The sequence below is a fragment of the Stigmatopora argus genome, chromosome 3 (assembly GCF_051989625.1).
Source record: "Stigmatopora argus isolate UIUO_Sarg chromosome 3, RoL_Sarg_1.0, whole genome shotgun sequence".
Classification (NCBI taxonomy): Eukaryota; Metazoa; Chordata; class Actinopteri; order Syngnathiformes; family Syngnathidae; genus Stigmatopora; species Stigmatopora argus.
This window is the reverse complement of record NC_135389.1, coordinates 14811670-14829896: the sequence shown is the minus strand read 5'-3', so window position 1 is coordinate 14829896 and position 18227 is coordinate 14811670. Positions and strand designations below refer to the sequence as shown.

General features: G+C 41.6%; 1 protein-coding gene, 1 long non-coding RNA gene and 1 other non-coding gene across 3 annotated transcripts; 2 read left to right on the top strand and 1 right to left on the bottom strand.

Annotated features, from left to right (window-relative positions):
• The first annotated feature begins 4236 nt into the window (after positions 1-4236).
• eif4g2b (eukaryotic translation initiation factor 4, gamma 2b) lies at positions 4237-14737 on the top strand. The gene is made up of 21 exons (XM_077597536.1): positions 4237-4283; positions 4398-4508; positions 5047-5112; positions 5703-5828; positions 6016-6118; positions 6209-6340; positions 7154-7220; positions 7309-7460; positions 7532-7642; positions 7812-7994; positions 8068-8209; positions 8327-8493; positions 8570-8683; positions 8959-9087; positions 9240-9344; positions 9473-9688; positions 9761-10019; positions 11209-11413; positions 12076-12284; positions 12392-12513; positions 13670-14737. Exons 1-21 carry the CDS (start codon positions 4237-4239, stop codon positions 13733-13735), a joined length of 2832 nt encoding a protein of 943 aa, XP_077453662.1. The 3' UTR covers positions 13736-14737.
• Positions 8731-8881, top strand: LOC144072027 (small nucleolar RNA SNORD97). Its single transcript, XR_013299813.1, has one exon. It is a non-coding gene; the product is annotated as a small nucleolar RNA SNORD97 (small nucleolar RNA).
• Positions 14738-15029: 292 nt separating the features above from the next.
• On the bottom strand, positions 15030-15721 carry LOC144070999 (uncharacterized). Its single transcript, XR_013299520.1, has 3 exons — positions 15531-15721; positions 15165-15263; positions 15030-15090 (listed from the first exon to the last, which is right to left on the bottom strand). It is a non-coding gene; the product is annotated as an uncharacterized LOC144070999 (long non-coding RNA).
• Between the last annotated feature and the right edge of the window lie 2506 nt (positions 15722-18227).

The following is an 18227-nucleotide window of genomic DNA, read 5'->3' as shown; positions in this document are numbered from 1 at the left end:
GCATCCGAATCAAACCAGCTCATTCCTGTTCTGCTCTCTATAATTTCGCACAATCGAAAATGCACATCCATGTACATTTGACACAACAGTAAATGGCTATGCAGTATTTCTTTCTGTTTTTACAAGCATAAGTCTTAATGTCCCATTTATTGGTTTTTTTTTTACAACTTGAATAGTGTTAAAAAAATAAAAAATAAAACATAAAAAGGGGAGGAGGAGGAGAAGAAGGAGGAAGAGGAGAATTAGAAAAGTAATTCCTAATGTGTGGAGACCAACAATAAGCCAGCTAACGAGGTATTAGTTCAAAAATTTGTGCTTGACAAGATACTGCTATTTCTTTGTATTAATAAAGAATTCATATTATTGGTATTGTTGTGTTAGTTTTATGTCATGTGTTCTATGAGGAGTTCCATTGTAGCTGCTCTCGTTGTTTTTGCCATTGAAATAAAAAAGAGCCATATGAAAATATTATTCAACATTAGACAACATTGTACATAATGAAAGTAGTTTTACCGCTAGATATTTTGAATGGTACAGTTGTACCTCGACATACGATCTTAATCCGTTCCGGGACTGAGTACGTATGTCGAGCTTTTCGTAACTCGAGCAAACGTTTCCCATTGAAATGAATTAAAAACAAATTAATTCGTTCCAACCCTCTGAAAAAACACCAAAAACAGGATATTGGATTGGAAAAAAATGTTTTATTTCTTCTAATACGCCATCTATTAACAAAGTAACACATAACTAGTGGTTTAATAGTAATAAAATGTGTTTAATAGAAGTAAAATTAGACGCATTTACACATGCGCGCTGTGCATTCCTGGTCGAAACTCGTCTAAATAAATCATTCAGTGCTCGTAGATATCTGTTATACACGTAAGAGATGTGGCAAAAAAGTGTGCTACAATGATAAACAGCCTCTCATGTCATGGCCACCTGGCTTGGTCGCATCTTGAAATTTTTATCGTATCGCAGGCGAATTATTCGATCAAATTTTTCGTCGTACCATGAGCATGTCGTACCACAAGCTGATCGTAGGTCGAGGTACCACTGTATTTTCTTCTCTTTGGATCGTCATGTGTTTGACAAGTATTTCAAACTAAGTCTGTGAAATGCATTTTTAAATTTAATTTAGTTTTAGGGAAAAAATGATTAGCAGTTATTTTGACTCATATTACACATGTAATGCATTTTATATTAGCCATATTGCCCATCCCGTCATAAGAATGTCAGTCTAGATTTGTTCTGGACCTGAAAATAGAGCCCTAAGCCTTATGCAAATTAAAGAAGGTGGCTTTTATAAGAAATCCCCTGTGTAGTGGCATTTATAATCCACAAGAAGCAATAGTATATTGCCTACATTTGTGATCTTTGTACGACTACTACATACTCTTCCATATTTACAAGGGCTCTACGGGAACGTGTCAGAGAGGTCATTGCATCTAATAGGGGAGTGTAACCATTGACCCTTCCGTCTCATTATAGTAGACCCACTCCAAGGTTGGCAACAGGGGCACGTGTGGAAAGCTACGCCGACATAGGTGAAGTGTTGAGGAGAAGGCAAAAGACACTTTGGGGATATCCAAGTAAGAAAAAATGACCACTTTACTGTGCTTGCCCTTAGGATGGAATTAAGAGCCAAATTCTGTCTGCCTGAGGCTTCAACGTTTTTTCTAAGAAGAGCACGTCTGGGAGAAGGTCACACTTGTCACATTTGAATAACTGGCATCCTTTTTATCTCAGCGTGTTTCTCATTTTAAAAATACACAGAGGTCTTCTTAAAACTGTATTGTGCGTTATGTTTCACAATTTAACATTCCAGAATGTCATCATAAAAAGTCTGGCATCTGGCAAACAACCCCAAGGATGAAGTATGACAAACATGTTTTTTTTTTATTTTGAACAGTATTTCTTGTGGTGATAAAAGTGTCATTTTTTAAGCACCTCTGTTTGGTTCACGCAAGGCAAAGTGTAGCTGGTCCTCATATTCATCATGGTCAGGTATTCAAAAGATCTTTTTTTCTTGCATCCATGAATTCCGCGAGTGTTTTTCTTCAATGGTAAAAAATAATGCCAACTACAAAAAGTCTTTTGGCTTCCATTCATATTGAACTCCAACCCACAAACAATTCCAAATGCGTGTATCACACAAGATGGAGATTGTGTCATGTTTATATGTACTTATGCGGATATAGTCTGCTATAAAATGACTATTATATCATTCTATTGTGGCCAGTACATTTAAATTCTGGAATATTTTCAGCATTACGCCTGTATGCACTATTGTATAAAACATTTAAAATGTGCCACAAATCACTTTGTGCTACAGCTGAGCCTTCTTCTCATATGCCTTCTTCTTTTCCTTCTCATGTGGATATGGAAAGTAACGATGAAGATGTAATGACGTTTAGACTGGTGGGGTTGAATTTGGCTTTAAATTGGGTCTTGTGGGTTCGTCCTATTATGAGGCAGAAGGTCCAATATGCCTTTTTACAGTGGTTCAGGTTTTTTTCTCAACAGGAGGGACTATACTGCTCTCTGATGGAGACTGAGTTATATTGTACATCTTCTACTACTACTACTACTAACTACTGCGACTACTGCTAACAACAACCACACCAACAATAATAATAATAATAGTAGTAATAATAATAATAATTATTATTATTATTATCATTATTATCATTATTATTATGATAATAATGATAATAATAATAATCGATTATTGTTCTTAACAGTATTTATTATTATTATAAGTATTACAAATCCTTAGGATTATATTGTATTTAGCATTAAATCAGACTGTCATCAGGCTGCTTACAAAATAGTCCTTTTTTTAACATTTGTGTAAGACTATTCATTTTCTACTTATATATGTTGATTACGACTTATTTATGTTGTTGACAACTTTTTTTAAATTATTACTTATTCATTGATTATTAATGTGTCAATTTGTTTGTTGTTGTTATTTGTGCACTTCTTGGTGAAGGTTTAAATCTCACTTTAGTACTTAGATAATGACAATAAAAGCATTCAGTTCAATGTTTTTAATGTAGAGATCCATCTTTGTTAGTGTGAATCCTCTCAATAAACGTGTTTAAACGGATTGAATTTGATTTATTAAATTACTATGAAATTAGTGATTCTCAAATTAAATAAAAATAACAAACTCAAACGCAAATTCTGTAGTTCCCTGCACTGCAGATGTTATAGTAAATGTCAATCAGAAAAATGGGCGGGCCTGTTTCTACAGACGAAGGAGTTCATTGGTTGGTGAGCTTCCAGGTCTCGTCTCATAATGTTTTTCTACCATCTCATTGGTCTGATTCTAGCCAGCAACAATATACGGTGCTAATATGGAACGTTTTGATTGGCGACTCTCTGCCCCACTTTAAGCGAAGCAGCTAGGCAGCTAATGCAAACACGCCAACGCGAGCAAAAGGGAAAGATTGATGCATGCATTTTTGTGCTCATCTTTCTGCTCCTCGCCATCCTGTTTGCCCTCATTAAGTCCACTCAGCGCGTGTACTTTCCACCATTCCATTTCTCTTTGATAGTCACAAAACATTTACAACTCTGACGGTGTCTTGCTAAAGGTAAGGCGGATTTTTTTTCTTTCTGCGACCCAAACGCCGCACCGGTTGATCCAAAATGGCGTCGCGTTGAGCCCAAGTGAAAATTTGCCATTGACCTGCAAGCATCGGTGCCGGTAGCTAGTAAAGTAGCCTCGGCACGAAGCTGCGTTGTGGTCTTGCCGATGGTTCCGTGATTCGACGTGATATTAAACGCAGTGTGTTCCCTCCCGAACTAGTTGAGGTCGCCTTTAGTGTTCGAATTCGAGCTCCAGAAAAAGGCTAATCGCGGCGCCCCGTTGCATTCATTGCATCGCCGGTGTTTTTTTGTTGTTTTTTGCAATCCCAATAAACTAACATTTAACACGATACCATAGCACATTCAATCAAAGCATAACCGGCTAATGTGGTGATATTTTTGAATATATATATATAATGACTCCTTAGGCAATCAACGTCGTGTAGCTAACGACCGGGTTAGCGTGTTGGCATTAGCCGGTTAGCACTTAGAGAGACGGAGGCGTGCTTTGGTCTAACAAAGACGGCCACGAATTACTTTTTCCACGTTTTGTCACTCGTTTCCAACCCATTACAGACACACAAACGGGTGGACATTAAATGTATACATACGGCATCATGCGTGTAATTTCGCATTTCCTACATGAATGCTTTCATATTGTTCGTATTCATCAGTGACGAGGCCAGTCAGTAAAGGAAGCTCCTATCGATTTAAATATGAAATAAAATGAGTGCAAACCCAATAGGTTTAGTGAGCATGATTGTTGTCTGATTATTGACTCGGCTGTTGTTCATCTTTTCCAGCACCGTATTCCCCCCATCCCTTCCTATTATCCTTATTCTTTCCACTATTCTTCATTGTCAAGCCGCCAAAGTGGAGAGTGTGATTGCAGAAGGGGGTGCTTCTCGTTTCAGGTAATAATCCTTGTGTTTAACTATTTCTATTTTTCTTCTCCAAGGAGAACAAAAGCAGAGTGTGGTAAAGCTCAAAATGGCTGTTTGTGCAGCCGCAGGGGTAAAGTGAGGAGGCGGGGGGATGGAGGGAGTGGGATGTTCTGTTCTGTTGATACGAGCCTTCTGATAATTTGAGTCCTCTGGGTGTTGGTGGACGGCTGCACAAACCCGCTGTAATGTGCACGCCATTGGCTGGGTGTGTGATGTAAGGGTTAGTGTTATTAAACATAGTTATCTCCACAGACAAACCGTAGTAGGCTCCAAACCTAACCCGCTGTCGCTGCAACAATGAACTCAAACACATACACATTATTTCCCATAATTATTCAATTGTTTCTTGTATATACTGTAAACGGGGTCAATGTTATTTCTATATCACAACAAATGTGATTGTTAATGAGCAATCGAATAGTATGTTTTGATAATGGTTAATATTATGTATGTAACATTCCCCAAAAACTTCCTCAAAACACAATTTTGCTTGTTGTCTCTGGTGCAGTGCTTCTTCGGGGGGAGGAGGTGGTAGGGGTGCACCTCAGCACTATCCCAAGACTGTCGGCAACAGGTGTGTCACCGCGTCAACCATTCCCCTCCTGCAGTTGCTGCGTTTTAACAATTAATACTTCTTAATCTATACCTGAAATCCACTGCGATCTAGTGAAGTCGGACAGTGGACATCTCCAACAGTTATCATCATCTTAACTTATTCACTGCCAGCACATGTCACCGAGTGTGTGTTGTGGTAGTCCGTAAAAGGGAAATTGATATTGAAAATACATATCAATGGCAATAATTATAAATTATCGATTTAATAAAAAATTCAACCTGGAAGGACTGGAAGCGATCAATCAATTGCTCCAGGCTCCTCCCAATTAAAATTGATTGGATGATCATTGCCATTAATGACAGACAGAGTTAAGGGGTTTTCTTTTTTTAATAAATTAAATTTTCTTTGGAATTTATATTATTACCCATGGATTTTTTTATTTGTTTATCACATAGTTTTTTTAAAATAAATTTATCTGTAACCAAAGTAGTTTGCAAAAGAAATCATAACTTGTGCACGGAAGAAACTTTAGGTCTTGTGTGATTTTTATTGGAAAAAATACGCTAGTGGTGTGTGAAATATCATTGGTTTGGTGTGATGTTCTTTAGCGAGTTCCTGGGGAAAACCCCAGGGCAAAGCGTTCAGAGATGGGTTCCTTCACGAAGCACTAGACGAGATGCCAACTCCAGCAACGAAAAAGAGCGGCATGATGCGATATTCAGGAAAGTGAGAGGGTAAGCATATTCCATTTTATAATGTTTGCATCTATGTTAATAGCTCATTCATGCCTGCAATACTTCTAACCATGATTTACAATGGGCCTTTCTTGGGCAATATTTTAAGAAAAGTGGATGATTTGTTTTAAGGACAAGTGACTGCTCATTGGCCGTTGTACTCACACTTATGTTTGTGTTCTTCCAGCACACTCAATAAACTCACCCCTGATAAGTTTGACAAGCTATGCCTTGAGCTCCTGAACGTGGGCGTAGACTCCAAACTCGTCCTTAAAGGTATCATCTTGCTGGTACGTATGTACATGCACACACTGTGCTTCAAATGTGTTCGTGCACAATTTTACCAGGTGACTCTTGACCACTTGATCTCTCTCACACAGATTGTGGACAAAGCCCTAGAAGAGCCCAAGTATAGCTCGCTCTATGCTCAGCTATGTCTGCGCTTGGCAGAGGATGCACCAAACTTTGATGGCCCTTCAACCGAGATCCAAACCTCCCAAAAGCAGAGCACAGTGCGTACGATTATTGCACTTTACACACAAAACATGGTGTACACATTTTGGCTATCATTTTTTTAAAATAAGCACAAGCCTCTGGTGAGTCATGCACTTTTAAAAAATGGACACCTTGCTGAAATAGATGCCTCCCACTTGCTGTAAGAAAACTGAATAGGCAGGCATTGGAGCATGTAAATCCTTTCTCAGTGGATGAAAGATGGAATTATGTTATGCGGAGAAGATGCTCTTCTGCTCGTGTCTTGCCCAGATGTTTCTTTTTTTTAACCAGTAAAACATTATTACTTCTACATCCTCAGATGTGGACTAGATAACACATCAACTTTTAAGTTGGGCATTTGAATTTCTGCTTTGACTTTCCTTTTATGAATGAAATTCTACTTTCCAAACATATTCACTGTGGATTGATTGACAGCTCTTAAATTGTCCAAAGGTGTGATGTGAAATGTTGTTTAGTTGTCTCTCAACTATGATTGACTGGGATAACCACCAGCTCACATGCAACCCCAATGAGGATAAGCATTTTTTTACATAATGATATGTGACCATAGGATCTTAGCATATTTTATTTGTATTTTGAGACTATGTACCTTTTTGTAATTTGCAGTAAGAGGGCTCTATTATCTTTGGTTCCATTAGTGGTGTTTTTAAATTATTCTGTTTTTACAGTTGTTTTTTTTGCCTTGACTACAACTCAGTATCCATATAAATTAATGGCCACTGCCATCCTCAGTTTAAAATATTCATTATTCACCATTCTTTTATTTGGTTAAAAAAATACCTTCCATTCTGATTGTGCTACTCTTCCAGACCTTTAGAAGACTGCTGATTTCCAAGCTTCAAGATGAATTTGAAAACCGCGCCAGAAATGTTGAAAGTAAGTCCACTCAAAAGGACGATCCTGACATAAGAATGTTGTTGTCTGTTTATTTTGTCAATATCTGCCTCATTTTCTGTCCTCACAGTCTATGATAAACATGACAACCCTCTCACTTCTGAGGAGGAGGAGCAAAGAGCCATTGCCAAGATCAAGATGCTTGGCAACATTAAATTCATCGGGGAACTTGGCAAACTCGACCTCATCCACGAATCTATCCTTCATAAGTGCATCAAAACAGTACGCATTCTTGACTATTTTAGCGGAAATATTTAGTTGATTAACTGTGATTCTCTTTTATCCCCCTAAAGCTTCTGGAAAAGAAGAAAAGAGTTCAACTTAAGGATATGGGTGAGGATCTGGAGTGTCTCTGTCAGATAATGAGGACTGTCGGGCCTAGACTTGACCATGAGAAAGCAAAGGTGAAAGAATTACAGCCTCTCTACTGCACCTACACTTAACTCTAAAGCCGAACTGTCCATTCTTGGGGTCGAAATAAAGAATAGCAGAACAATTAACCATTGCACTTAGCCCATGTATAACTTTTGTTGTTTTGGTCACGTGAAAGCATTTATTCTCTCCACTCCGCAGTCTTTAATGGATCAGTACTTTGGCCGTATGCTATCCTTAATGAACAACAAGGATCTGCCAGCGAGGATCCGCTTCCTGTTGCAAGACACAGTGGAGCTGCGAGAGAACAACTGGATCCCCCGCAAGGCTTTCTTCGACAATGGACCAAAGACGATCAACCAGATCCGACAGGACGCAGTGAAGGTTGGCGAGTCCCGACTGAAAGCTACATTACTCGCGTTGTGTTTCGTTTTTGTACTGACGTCTTTCTCTGCAGGATTTGGGCGTTTTTATCCCCGCAGGCATGTCGCAGGGCATGAGGATGGATTTCTTCCTGGAAAGCCCCTTTATGCCTAACAGAATGAAGCTGGACAGGGAGACGCTTGGCGGATTGGCTGACATGTTTGGACAAATGCCGGGTAAGAGTTGTCAATGAAATGAACCATCTATACAACCACTTTGATGGATTTCTCTCTCTCTCTTAAAAGAAAAAGCACTCTATGTAATACATTTTTATTTTTGTGGTCTTTCTCCAGGCAGTGGGATTGGGACAGGACCAGGAGTCATCCAGGACAGATACTCGCCCACCATGGGACGCCATCGCACCAACCCGCTCTTCAACGGTCACGGCGGCCACATCGCTCCTCAGCCGCAGTCACAGTTCGACATCGGGCCCAAGTCCTCCTTTGTAAAGTCCAGCCAGGCAAGCGAGCGGCCTTGGCACTTAAACAACACTCTCTCCTATCCCAAATCTCTTACTGTCAAATCTGTTTATGAAGGTCCAGAACCAGCATTTTCTCAGCCAAAGCCAGAACCATGTGACCCAGCAGCAGGCCCAGTCAAAGGACTTGCCTCCTCGCTTCAGCAAGAAAGGACAGCTTAATACAGACGAGGTAATTAGTACCACTTTTTCCTCTAGTGTGTGCTCCTTTTTGTTCTTGTGCTCAGTGATGATAAAAAGACGCATTATTTTGAGGAAGTAAACTGCCACCAGGCCTCTTCTTTTCTATCTTTTTTTTTCTCCTACATCTGCTTTTCTCCCTCACGCTGGTTGGTGGTCCTCTGACTGTGATTATGAGATCTGAGGGCATGAGCACAGTTGGTGCTCAGGCGTTGTTTTTATACTGTAAAATGCAAACCGACTTCTCTTAATTGTCTGTTCCCATAGATCAGTCTGCGACCAGCTCAATCGTTCCTCCTCAACAAGAGCCAGGTTCCCAAACTCACGCCGCAGATCCCCTCCATGATGCCCCCCAGCGCCCAGCCCCCTCGCACGCAAACCCCACCCCTGGGAAAGGTAAGTCATTTTGTCCACAAGGAAATACTTGTGACTTTAAACAGCACGACTTGTCTTTCCATACTTTCACAAGCACAGGGGTAAAAGTTGTGTTCACATTTGCCACGTTTTTGTAAAACCCTGACTATTAATCTTGGACCTTTTGATCTCAGCCTCCTCAGCTTGGTTTAAAAACCAACCCACCACCCATCCAAGAGAAGCCTGCTAAGACCATCAAGAAACCGCCTCCAGCTCGGGAGGAGCTACTAAAAATGACAGTAAGTTACAAATATTATTGCCATGTCTATCAAAATGGGACTCTTTAAAGCCAAATGGCAAGCCGCACTATGCCAAAACTCTTGGATTTGCTTTTTTCCCGTATAATACATCCAATTCATTTCCAAAGGAAGCAGCCATGAGTGAGTACTTTACCAGCAAGAACCTAAGCGAGGCCGTCAGCAGCTTCCGTGAAATGAAGGCCCCTAAGCACTTCCTGTCCGACATGCTGAGCAAGATCATAGTTTGCTCTCTGGACCGACCCGATGAAGACAAGGAGCATGCCAGCACCCTTATTCATGCGCTGCGTCTTGACGGACTAATCACAGCTGAGAATTTCATGCAGGTCGGCACGCAGGTTGAATACACACCTTGTTCCAAGAAAGACAATTACAATGTCAAATCTCTTCATTTACAGGCTTTCCTCAGCGTCTTGGACCAGTGTCCAAAGATCGAAGTGGACGTGCCCCTGGTTAAGTCCTACCTGGCCCAGTTCGCCGCACGCGCAGTCATCGCCGAGCTGCTGAGCGTGGATGAGCTAGCCCATCCGCTTGAGAATGGCACCCACTTCCCGCTTTTCCTGCTCTGCCTGCAGCAAACCGCTAAACTCAAAGACCGAGAGTGGCTCACCGATATCTTCCAGCAGAGCAAGGTCAACATGCAGAAGATGCTGCCAGGTCGGTCCTTAATTGCCATCCAATATCTAAAGGGCTCTTTGCCTGCCAATCGCAAGACAACTGTTGTTCAAGGACAGATAAGCTTAGTTAGATGAGATAAAAGTATGTTGAGAGTTTATTTCAATAAAATAAATTAACATTTTTATAGGATGCAATTGAAATTTCAAAATTGTATTTGTAATGATCACTTATGGTCATTTAATCAATCCATCCATCATGATACTTTAAAATAAGTGCCTCAAACTTGAGTAAAATTTCACTACAGACTCTCCCCTAATAACGAACGAGTTACGTTCCGAGCGATCGTTCGTAGAGTGAATTCGTTCGTAAGTTAAAATTAAGTTTAACTTCCTTTTGGAAGATGTACTCGATGCTTAAGGAGATGATGGAGGAGGATTTTATATCATGAGAGGGTCTTCGTCGTCGCTAGAATGGGCTTCAAAAGTTACTTCCTCCTCCGTAACTTCAATGTAGAAAGAAGTTGAGGTTCAAGGAAAAGAAGAGGGTTGATGAGTATCTTCCTTGGAGGATTTACTAGAAACTGGCCGAAAGAAGCGATCTAACGACGATTGCACAGTTTTCTTTTTTTCATCATAAATGATGAGGTGGCACTGTATGGCATCATTCAATTGATTTGCAACCTTTGTGCAACGTTCAATATTTGGGTCTTGCTGCTCGAAGAGTGCGATGGCTTTATTTAGTTTCGTCTAGAATTTCTTCATAGGGACAGGCGTTTCTTCCTCCTCCTCCTCCTCCTCCTCCCAGAGGTAGGTGGATGCTGGGTGAGCTCTCACAGCGCCAGGCGTCGGTATTAGCGGCGGAAAGAAGCACTACTCGGAAAAAGGCGCGCAATACAAAATCTAACTTACGAATTTACAGCATCTGTTTCCGAACATTTTTCGACATATGCCATATTCGCAGACATGTTCGTATGTACCGTTGTTCGCAACTCGAATGTTCGTAAGTAGGGGAGCGTCTGTACCTGTATTTACTACAATAGATCAAAATAGAAGACCAAGACTGAATTGGAAAAAAATCACTGATTAATAATAAAAATATAATAATTGCTATTTATTAATTACTGAGAATAATCACTTAAAAATTGTATCAACCTCTGAAGAGCTGTCTACTGTAGTAGCCACACACTGTGCATGTAAGGCACCACAGCTAATTCCTCTTCTATTTGTAGAAATTGACCAGAACAAGGACCGCATGCTGGAGATTCTAGAAGGCAAAAGCCTGAGCTTCCTGTTCCCGCTGCTTAAGCTGGAGAAGGAGCTGCTGAAGCAGATCACGGCAGACCCATCTCCACAGTCCATCTACAAGTGGATCAAAGACAACATCTCGCCCAAGCTCCACACGGACAAAGGCTTTGTCAACATCCTTATGACCAGGTGAGCAAAATTGCTCTGGCACCTAAACAAAACAAAAAAAACAGTTCAAACCACGTTATGTCTCAAGTAATTGTAAAAGAAAAAGGTTGATCTTACTAGTTCTAGAGCAAGGGTGTCAGACTCGGGTTGGTTCGCGGGCCGCATTAATGTCAACTCGATTTCATGTGGGCCGGACCATTTTAGAAATAATTAGATTTTTTTAATTTTTATAAATGGATTAAAAGCAACATTAAAAACGATGTTTATTTGATTTTTTTTCTTATTAAGGGAAAATTTATTTTAATCATTTGTTTTTCATTTCAAAAGGAAACCAAATTTTTCTTCAATTATTTTCCATATCAAAGTGGAAAACAGAAAATAATTTTTAGATATTACAAAATGATTTTTGAACTAAAAACACAGAAAAAATGGATTAAAAATGAAATTATTGATTTAAAAGGAGGAAAATCAGGAAATATAATATACATCTATAATGTCCATTTTAATTTGATCCTAAAACAGAAAGTCCGCACTCATGATTTACTTTCCCGGGCCACACAAAATGATGCGGCGGGCCAGATTTGGCCCCCGGGCCGCCACTTTGACACCTGTGTTCTAGAGAATATTGCCCAAACACATGGAGTTCCTTATTCACCACCTTTGTTTGTGTGTGTGTGTTACAGCTTCCTGCAATACATCGCCCAGGAGCTGTGTGTGTCGGAAGGTGACGAGCAATTGTCTGCCCCCTCCAAGGAGCAGCTGGATCAGGAGAAGGCCCTGCTCCTGGCCTTTAAACCCGTCATGCAGAAGTTCCTGCACGACCACACTCAGCTGCAAGTCAGCGCCCTCTATGCTCTACAGGTGCACTGCAATGCCAACGGCTTCCCCAAAGGTATGCTACTAACCAAAAAGGTGGCCAGTCACTGTTTTTGCTTTGGATGCAATGGGCTGTCTGTATATACTGGGTTCCTATGTGTATTTACTTGTTCATTTTTTAAGGCATGCTGCTGCGCTACTTTGTCAACTATTATGACATGGAGATCATTGAAGAAGAAGCCTTCCTCGCATGGAAAGAAGACATAACCCAACAATTCCCAGGAAAAGGAAAAGCATTGTTCCAGGTAGGTTGAATGCCTCATTTCCTTTAAATTGTAAGGCATTGCCAAGAAAAAAAATCTACAGTGGTACCTCGTCATACGACCGTTCGTCATACGGAATGCTCGTCTTACGGGGGAAATTTCGATCGAATAATTCGCCCGTGATGCGGTCAAAATTTCGTCATGCGACCAAGCCAGGTGGCCATGGCATTTTTTTTTGCATATCTTTCGTGTACGTATAACAATATTTACGAGCACCGGATGAGCTATTCAGACCAGGAAACGCACAACGCCCATGCGCGGGGAAAAGAGGGCTTTCTGGGTAATGAAGTATACTCGTGCTCGCAACAGCATCCCCGGTAGCAACTCTATCATAGGCGCCGTTCGAGGGGATGCGAACACAGATGCTACAAGCTAAAAGGAGCCGCTAGCCAGCGCCCCTGAAGCTCCCATGAGCAGCGGGGCGATCGCTGATAAAAGACTCTGCTCGTTGGCTGCTCATAAGAACATCGGGGGCACTGGCTCGCAACAGCATCCCCGGTAGCAACTCTATCATAGTCGCCGTTCGAGGGGATGCGAACACAGATGCTACAAGCTAAAATGAGCCGCTAGCCAGCGCCCCCGAAGCTCCCATGAGCAGCGGTGCGATCGCTGATAAAACTGCTGCTCGTTGGCAAGTGGTCGTGCGTTCTCCGATTGTGAGGACATTTGTGTGCATCATTTTCGGAATATTTTGAAGGGAATAGTATGACAGCAAACAGCCCATCGATAGCGAACGTGAGGGTGGAGTGTTTGTTCTGTTTACGAGTGCGTTGTGTGGAAGAAAAAAAAAACTGAAGCCCCTCTCCCCTCGGCGAAATCCGGCCAATTTTAGTTAGATTAAACACTTTATTTCTATTAAACCACTCGTTATTTATTACTTTGTCAATATATGGCAAATTATAAGAAATAAAACATTTTTTTCAATCCAATATCCTGTTTTTGGTGTTTTTTTCAGAGAGTTGGAACGAATTAATTTGTTTCCCATTCATTTCAATGGGAAACTTTACCTCGAGTTACGAGAATCTTGTCATACGAGCTCAGTCCCGGAACGGATTAAGCTCGTATGTCGAGGTACCACTGTATATGGTTTGGACATGAGTCACCATCAAAAGCAGCCAATAATTCCTTTTTCCTTCAGGTCAATCAATGGCTCACGTGGTTGGAAACAGCCGAGGAAGAGGAATCCGAGGACGACGGCGATTAAATGAGCGCCATCCTCAAGATTACACTTTGCCTTTTCCGTTGTGATCACCTCCACCTTTTATTGATTAACCACTAACTAGTGACACCGCCACTTCTCCCACACCTTTTTCCTCTTCCCAATTCTGTGGCCATGTGTGGAGTGACTCGACCTTTCTTTGTAATGCTTCTTCCTCCTTTGGACTCATTAACTTGCCCTGAAACAAACATGGAAGGTTGGAAAATCAATTGGTTTAGTTGGCCTGTGCTTGCTTTTTTTTTTTTTGCGGCAAAGAATTGCTCCCAAAAGCTCCTCCTCATCCAAACACCAATGACGTTCTACCTCTTAAGGCGGACTTTCCGTGTAAATCTAAGCCCCTACGGCCAGTGCTAAAGACTGTATATTCTTTCAACTAAAGGCCTCAATTACAAGCGGGGTACACTCAATAAATAAACGCTTCACAATTTTTTTTAGAAGTGTTTACTTCTCTAGGTTCACGGTTCACACGTCATTGACTTTGGGATTTGCGAAATAAAACCTTGTGAGGCACCTAAACAATGTAGTTACCCTGCACCAAAGCTGAACTTGTTATATGAAATCTTCTGGTTTCATTTTGATTGCTATTTAAAAAAAAAAAAAACTAATCAAGGCATCAGTTATGGTAGCAGTTTAAAAAGCTACCAAGCAATCTTTAGTGTTCGGGTTGCTCCACAATGCTGTGCATTTTCCTTTTAAACCCCATTTCGCATGAGCTAAATTGTTACATACTGCTAACAGTAACCTTCCTACCCCAGCTGTCATTCTAAGGAAATGTGGCAAGATCCACTAATTGCAGCAAATAGTCACATTCATCATGAGTTTTTTTTTTTTTACTTTAAACAAGACATAGCTGCAAGTGCTCCATCCCACTTATTTTTCCTTACTTATAAACTGCCGCGTCATTCTAAGAGAACATAATTGTACTTATTCATCATGATTGTGCACCTGCTTTAATGTCAATAAAGTCAGTATATCCATAAACACCAATGTTGTCATCACTTGTCCAAATTGTTGTCGCGTTAGCAGTTATTCCTGGTCTGTGGGGATCCAGAAATATTCCACTAACTTTCTGCTCCTTCGATGAGCTGTCGCCGAGTCCAGGGACCTTCCCTCCAAAGGAGGTAGTTCGTCGAAGTGCCCTGATCCAAAGTCTTTTGCTCTGAGCAGTGGGCTTACACGAGATGTGCTTCTGGTGGACAGGAAACATGATGGGAATGTGTTCAGCTGCATTAGTGGCGTCCAGGCTACGGTTAGTGTCCAGCATTTTACCTGGATGGGCCTCTCTCAGGTTCTTCTGGGTTAGACTCTGGTGTGGTAGAGATGAAAACTGGGTCCTCATCCTGTCTCGGGGCCAAAAAATGAATAAAAACGAGACGTAGTTCTAGGATTTATGTTGTGAAATCATTCATTTTACCGTAAAACTTTTCATTGAGCCATCTTGATTTTTGAGAATTTTGACCCTCTGATCAGTCTCAGTCATGCACAGGAAGTAGAGCTTGATGTTAGCTTGACACTAAACAAGTAGTAAAAACCATTATACATCCAAATTTCTTGTGTGATGAGTCAAAAAAACATTCAAGGGATTGTTTCCCTTGCAAAGCAGAAACCCATTGTATTTAATCATCCATTGAGTTAGACTTTTCTTGTATTTGGTCCGTCAAAAAGTTTGTCACTCAATTCACTCGTGTACCAAATAGAAAAAAACTCCATCTGCCCCTGGTCTTAAGTCAAGGTCAAAATAAATTCTGTTTGATTTTTTTGTATGAGGTGTCTGTCTCACGCTTTTGTCCCGACGCATGGCCTTCATGTGTTCTTGTGCTCTAAAGGTGGTGTCCAGTGCCCCATGCTTCTCCTTCCAGTCACGAGACTCGTCCGCCCAATTTTGCCGCTCTCGCTCTGCCAAGCGTCGCTCGGCCTCAGCCTCATTGCGTCCACGCTCGGCCCGCTCGCTCGCCTCCCGTGATGCATTGGCCTGACGTTGCCATTCCGCCTCACTGGAGAAGGAACAAACACAAAAAAAATGGTTGAACACTCTCAATTTCTAGATATGAGTTTGAATGGGTGTTTGTCTCATCAGTCAAAATGGATTGGACATCTAATACCATAAAACAAAAGTTTAAAGGAGGGCCCTTTAGGGCAAGGGTGGGCAAACCGGTCCTTGGGGGCCGCTGTGGGTGTAGGTTTTTCTTCCAACTGATCCAGCACAGGCACTTTGACCAATGAGATTTCTGCAGAAAACAATAAGCACCTGACTGCAATCCACTGATTGCAATTGTAGAACAACAGATTGGTAAAAAGGTGTCCCCTTTATGGGTTGGAATGAAAACCCGCACCCACTGTGGCCCTTTGTAACATAGTTTTCCCAGCCCTGCTTCAGGAGGTAGAAAACACATAAATGCTCCAGCTAAGTATTTTACTAGCCTCTCTCTGAGTTGGTGGTTGTCATCAGTGATCTTTCTCAACTTGAGGCGAAGGGCATCCCGGTCCTCCTGCAGGTTCTCGTTCTCCCGCAGCAGGGCATCCTTGTCTGCCGTCTCTCGCTTGAGTTTCAGCTGGACTTCGAACAGGTTCTTCTCTGTCCGAACCAGAACTAGCTGTAGATCGGAGCGCTGAAAAAAGGGTGGATTTAAAAAAAAAACCAAAACATTTAGTTTAAAATACTATGACTTTTGCCTAAAATTCAAATCAAGTTGCTTTCATATCTGTGCGTTTCACCTCCTTCTTAAGCTCTTCCACTCGTCCCGTCAGTCTCGTCCCTTGTTCTTGGGCATCCTCCGTTTCCCGCCGGCCGGCAATGATGCGGGCTTCGGCAAGGACCAAGTCCTTGTCGGCCTCCCCTCGCCGTGCCTCTGCTTCGTCAACAGCCTGCGAACACAACGCCACCCTCTCCTGGCTCAGGCACAAGCGCTGCTTGAGCTAGAAACATGAGTGGTATACATACTAGTTAATTTGAGAACTGAAACTGCTAGCTGGATGCAGGTCAGAGAGATTACTTTAAGCAACGGATTAACTTCTTCATTGCCAATGACGGCGAGTGACAACCAATCCATTTAATATGGGGGGGGTGGGGGGGGCTGAAAGTGATCAGTCACTGCCAACCCTCCCAGTTCCAATGGATTGGGCATTCCTTGTCATCAATAGCAACAAATCAGTTGACTCCGACTCAGAGAGTGAATTGACGTACATCTTTGACTTGCGCCTGCAGTTCCTGGTTGACGCTCCTAAGGTTCCTCATGGCGAGCTCGTTCTCCGAGCGCATGGTGATCCTTTCCAGGCGGATCTCATCCGAGAGGAACTTGTTCTCCCTTCTAAGGTCCTCGCACTCCTGAATATAAGAGTCGATTGAGTCATTTTACTTTTATCTGAGTCATCCGATTGTAAATACATTAAGTATTAAGGTAGTAATGATGTCGTAGTACTGTACTGTAAAAAACATTTATCTGAGTCGTCCGATTGTAAATACATTAAGTATTAAGGTAGTATGACTGTACTGTAAAACATGCTTATCGTCTTCTCACCTTCCTTTTGCGAACCAGCTCTCCCTGCAAGTGGTTTATGTGCAGGAAGGACGCGTTGGAGCTCACCCCGGCACTGACAGGCCTCACCACTCTCAGGGGCCTCCGTGTGGGTCTGGAAAGAAGTCGGACCCCGTCCTCGAGCTCGGTGGGCGCTTTCCCGAAGCGCACGACGCTCATGGTGAGTGATTTGCCCAAGCCGTCATCGGACGAGATGGGTGAACGGAGGTCCGTGTGGGATTTGCCTGGGAGTGACATTTTCTCCCCCTGAGTGAGCATCCACTTTTCACTCACTTTGACTCGGTCATCACCTGAACTTCATCCAATATTCAAATCCGGTAACAAGAGAACACTTGACACCAGAGTCCTTTAGCTGTCTTTGTCATAAATACTTTAGTAACCTCCCTGACAATGTTGTAAGTTGCATTCTAACATTACTACTAAAGCTGCAACAATGAATGATTTTTTTAAGGCATTTATTTGGCAATTAACTTGATTTCCTGTTTTAGTAATAGTATTATTAGTATTACTATTATAGTGTTGTTTTATTTGCGACTGGCATTTCAAATCTGTCAAATGTTTTCAATCCATTGAAAGCATCTCAGTACAATATTTTTATGTCAGTCATTGTAAAATTATTTTAATAAACCAAGTGTGTCGATTTTACAGTCACTTTTGCGATGTATCCTCATTTTTTTTGACCTCATATCGGGACATTATTGGCTAAATAATAGCTCTAATGCTTTGGCCTGTACTGTCTGATGGATCCTCAGTGAGAAGAATGTGTTTTACGAGGCCTCCGGATGAACTTTCAAGTTAAGAGGAGATGAAGAGCAGAAGCACAGCAACGTTGTGACGGAAATTCCATTTTTTTCCCACCTGGAATTCAGCGCTGACTTGGCAATAAAATGCTGGCTCAAAAAACAACTATGCCTTAAACAATTAGGGACTTGGTTAAATTA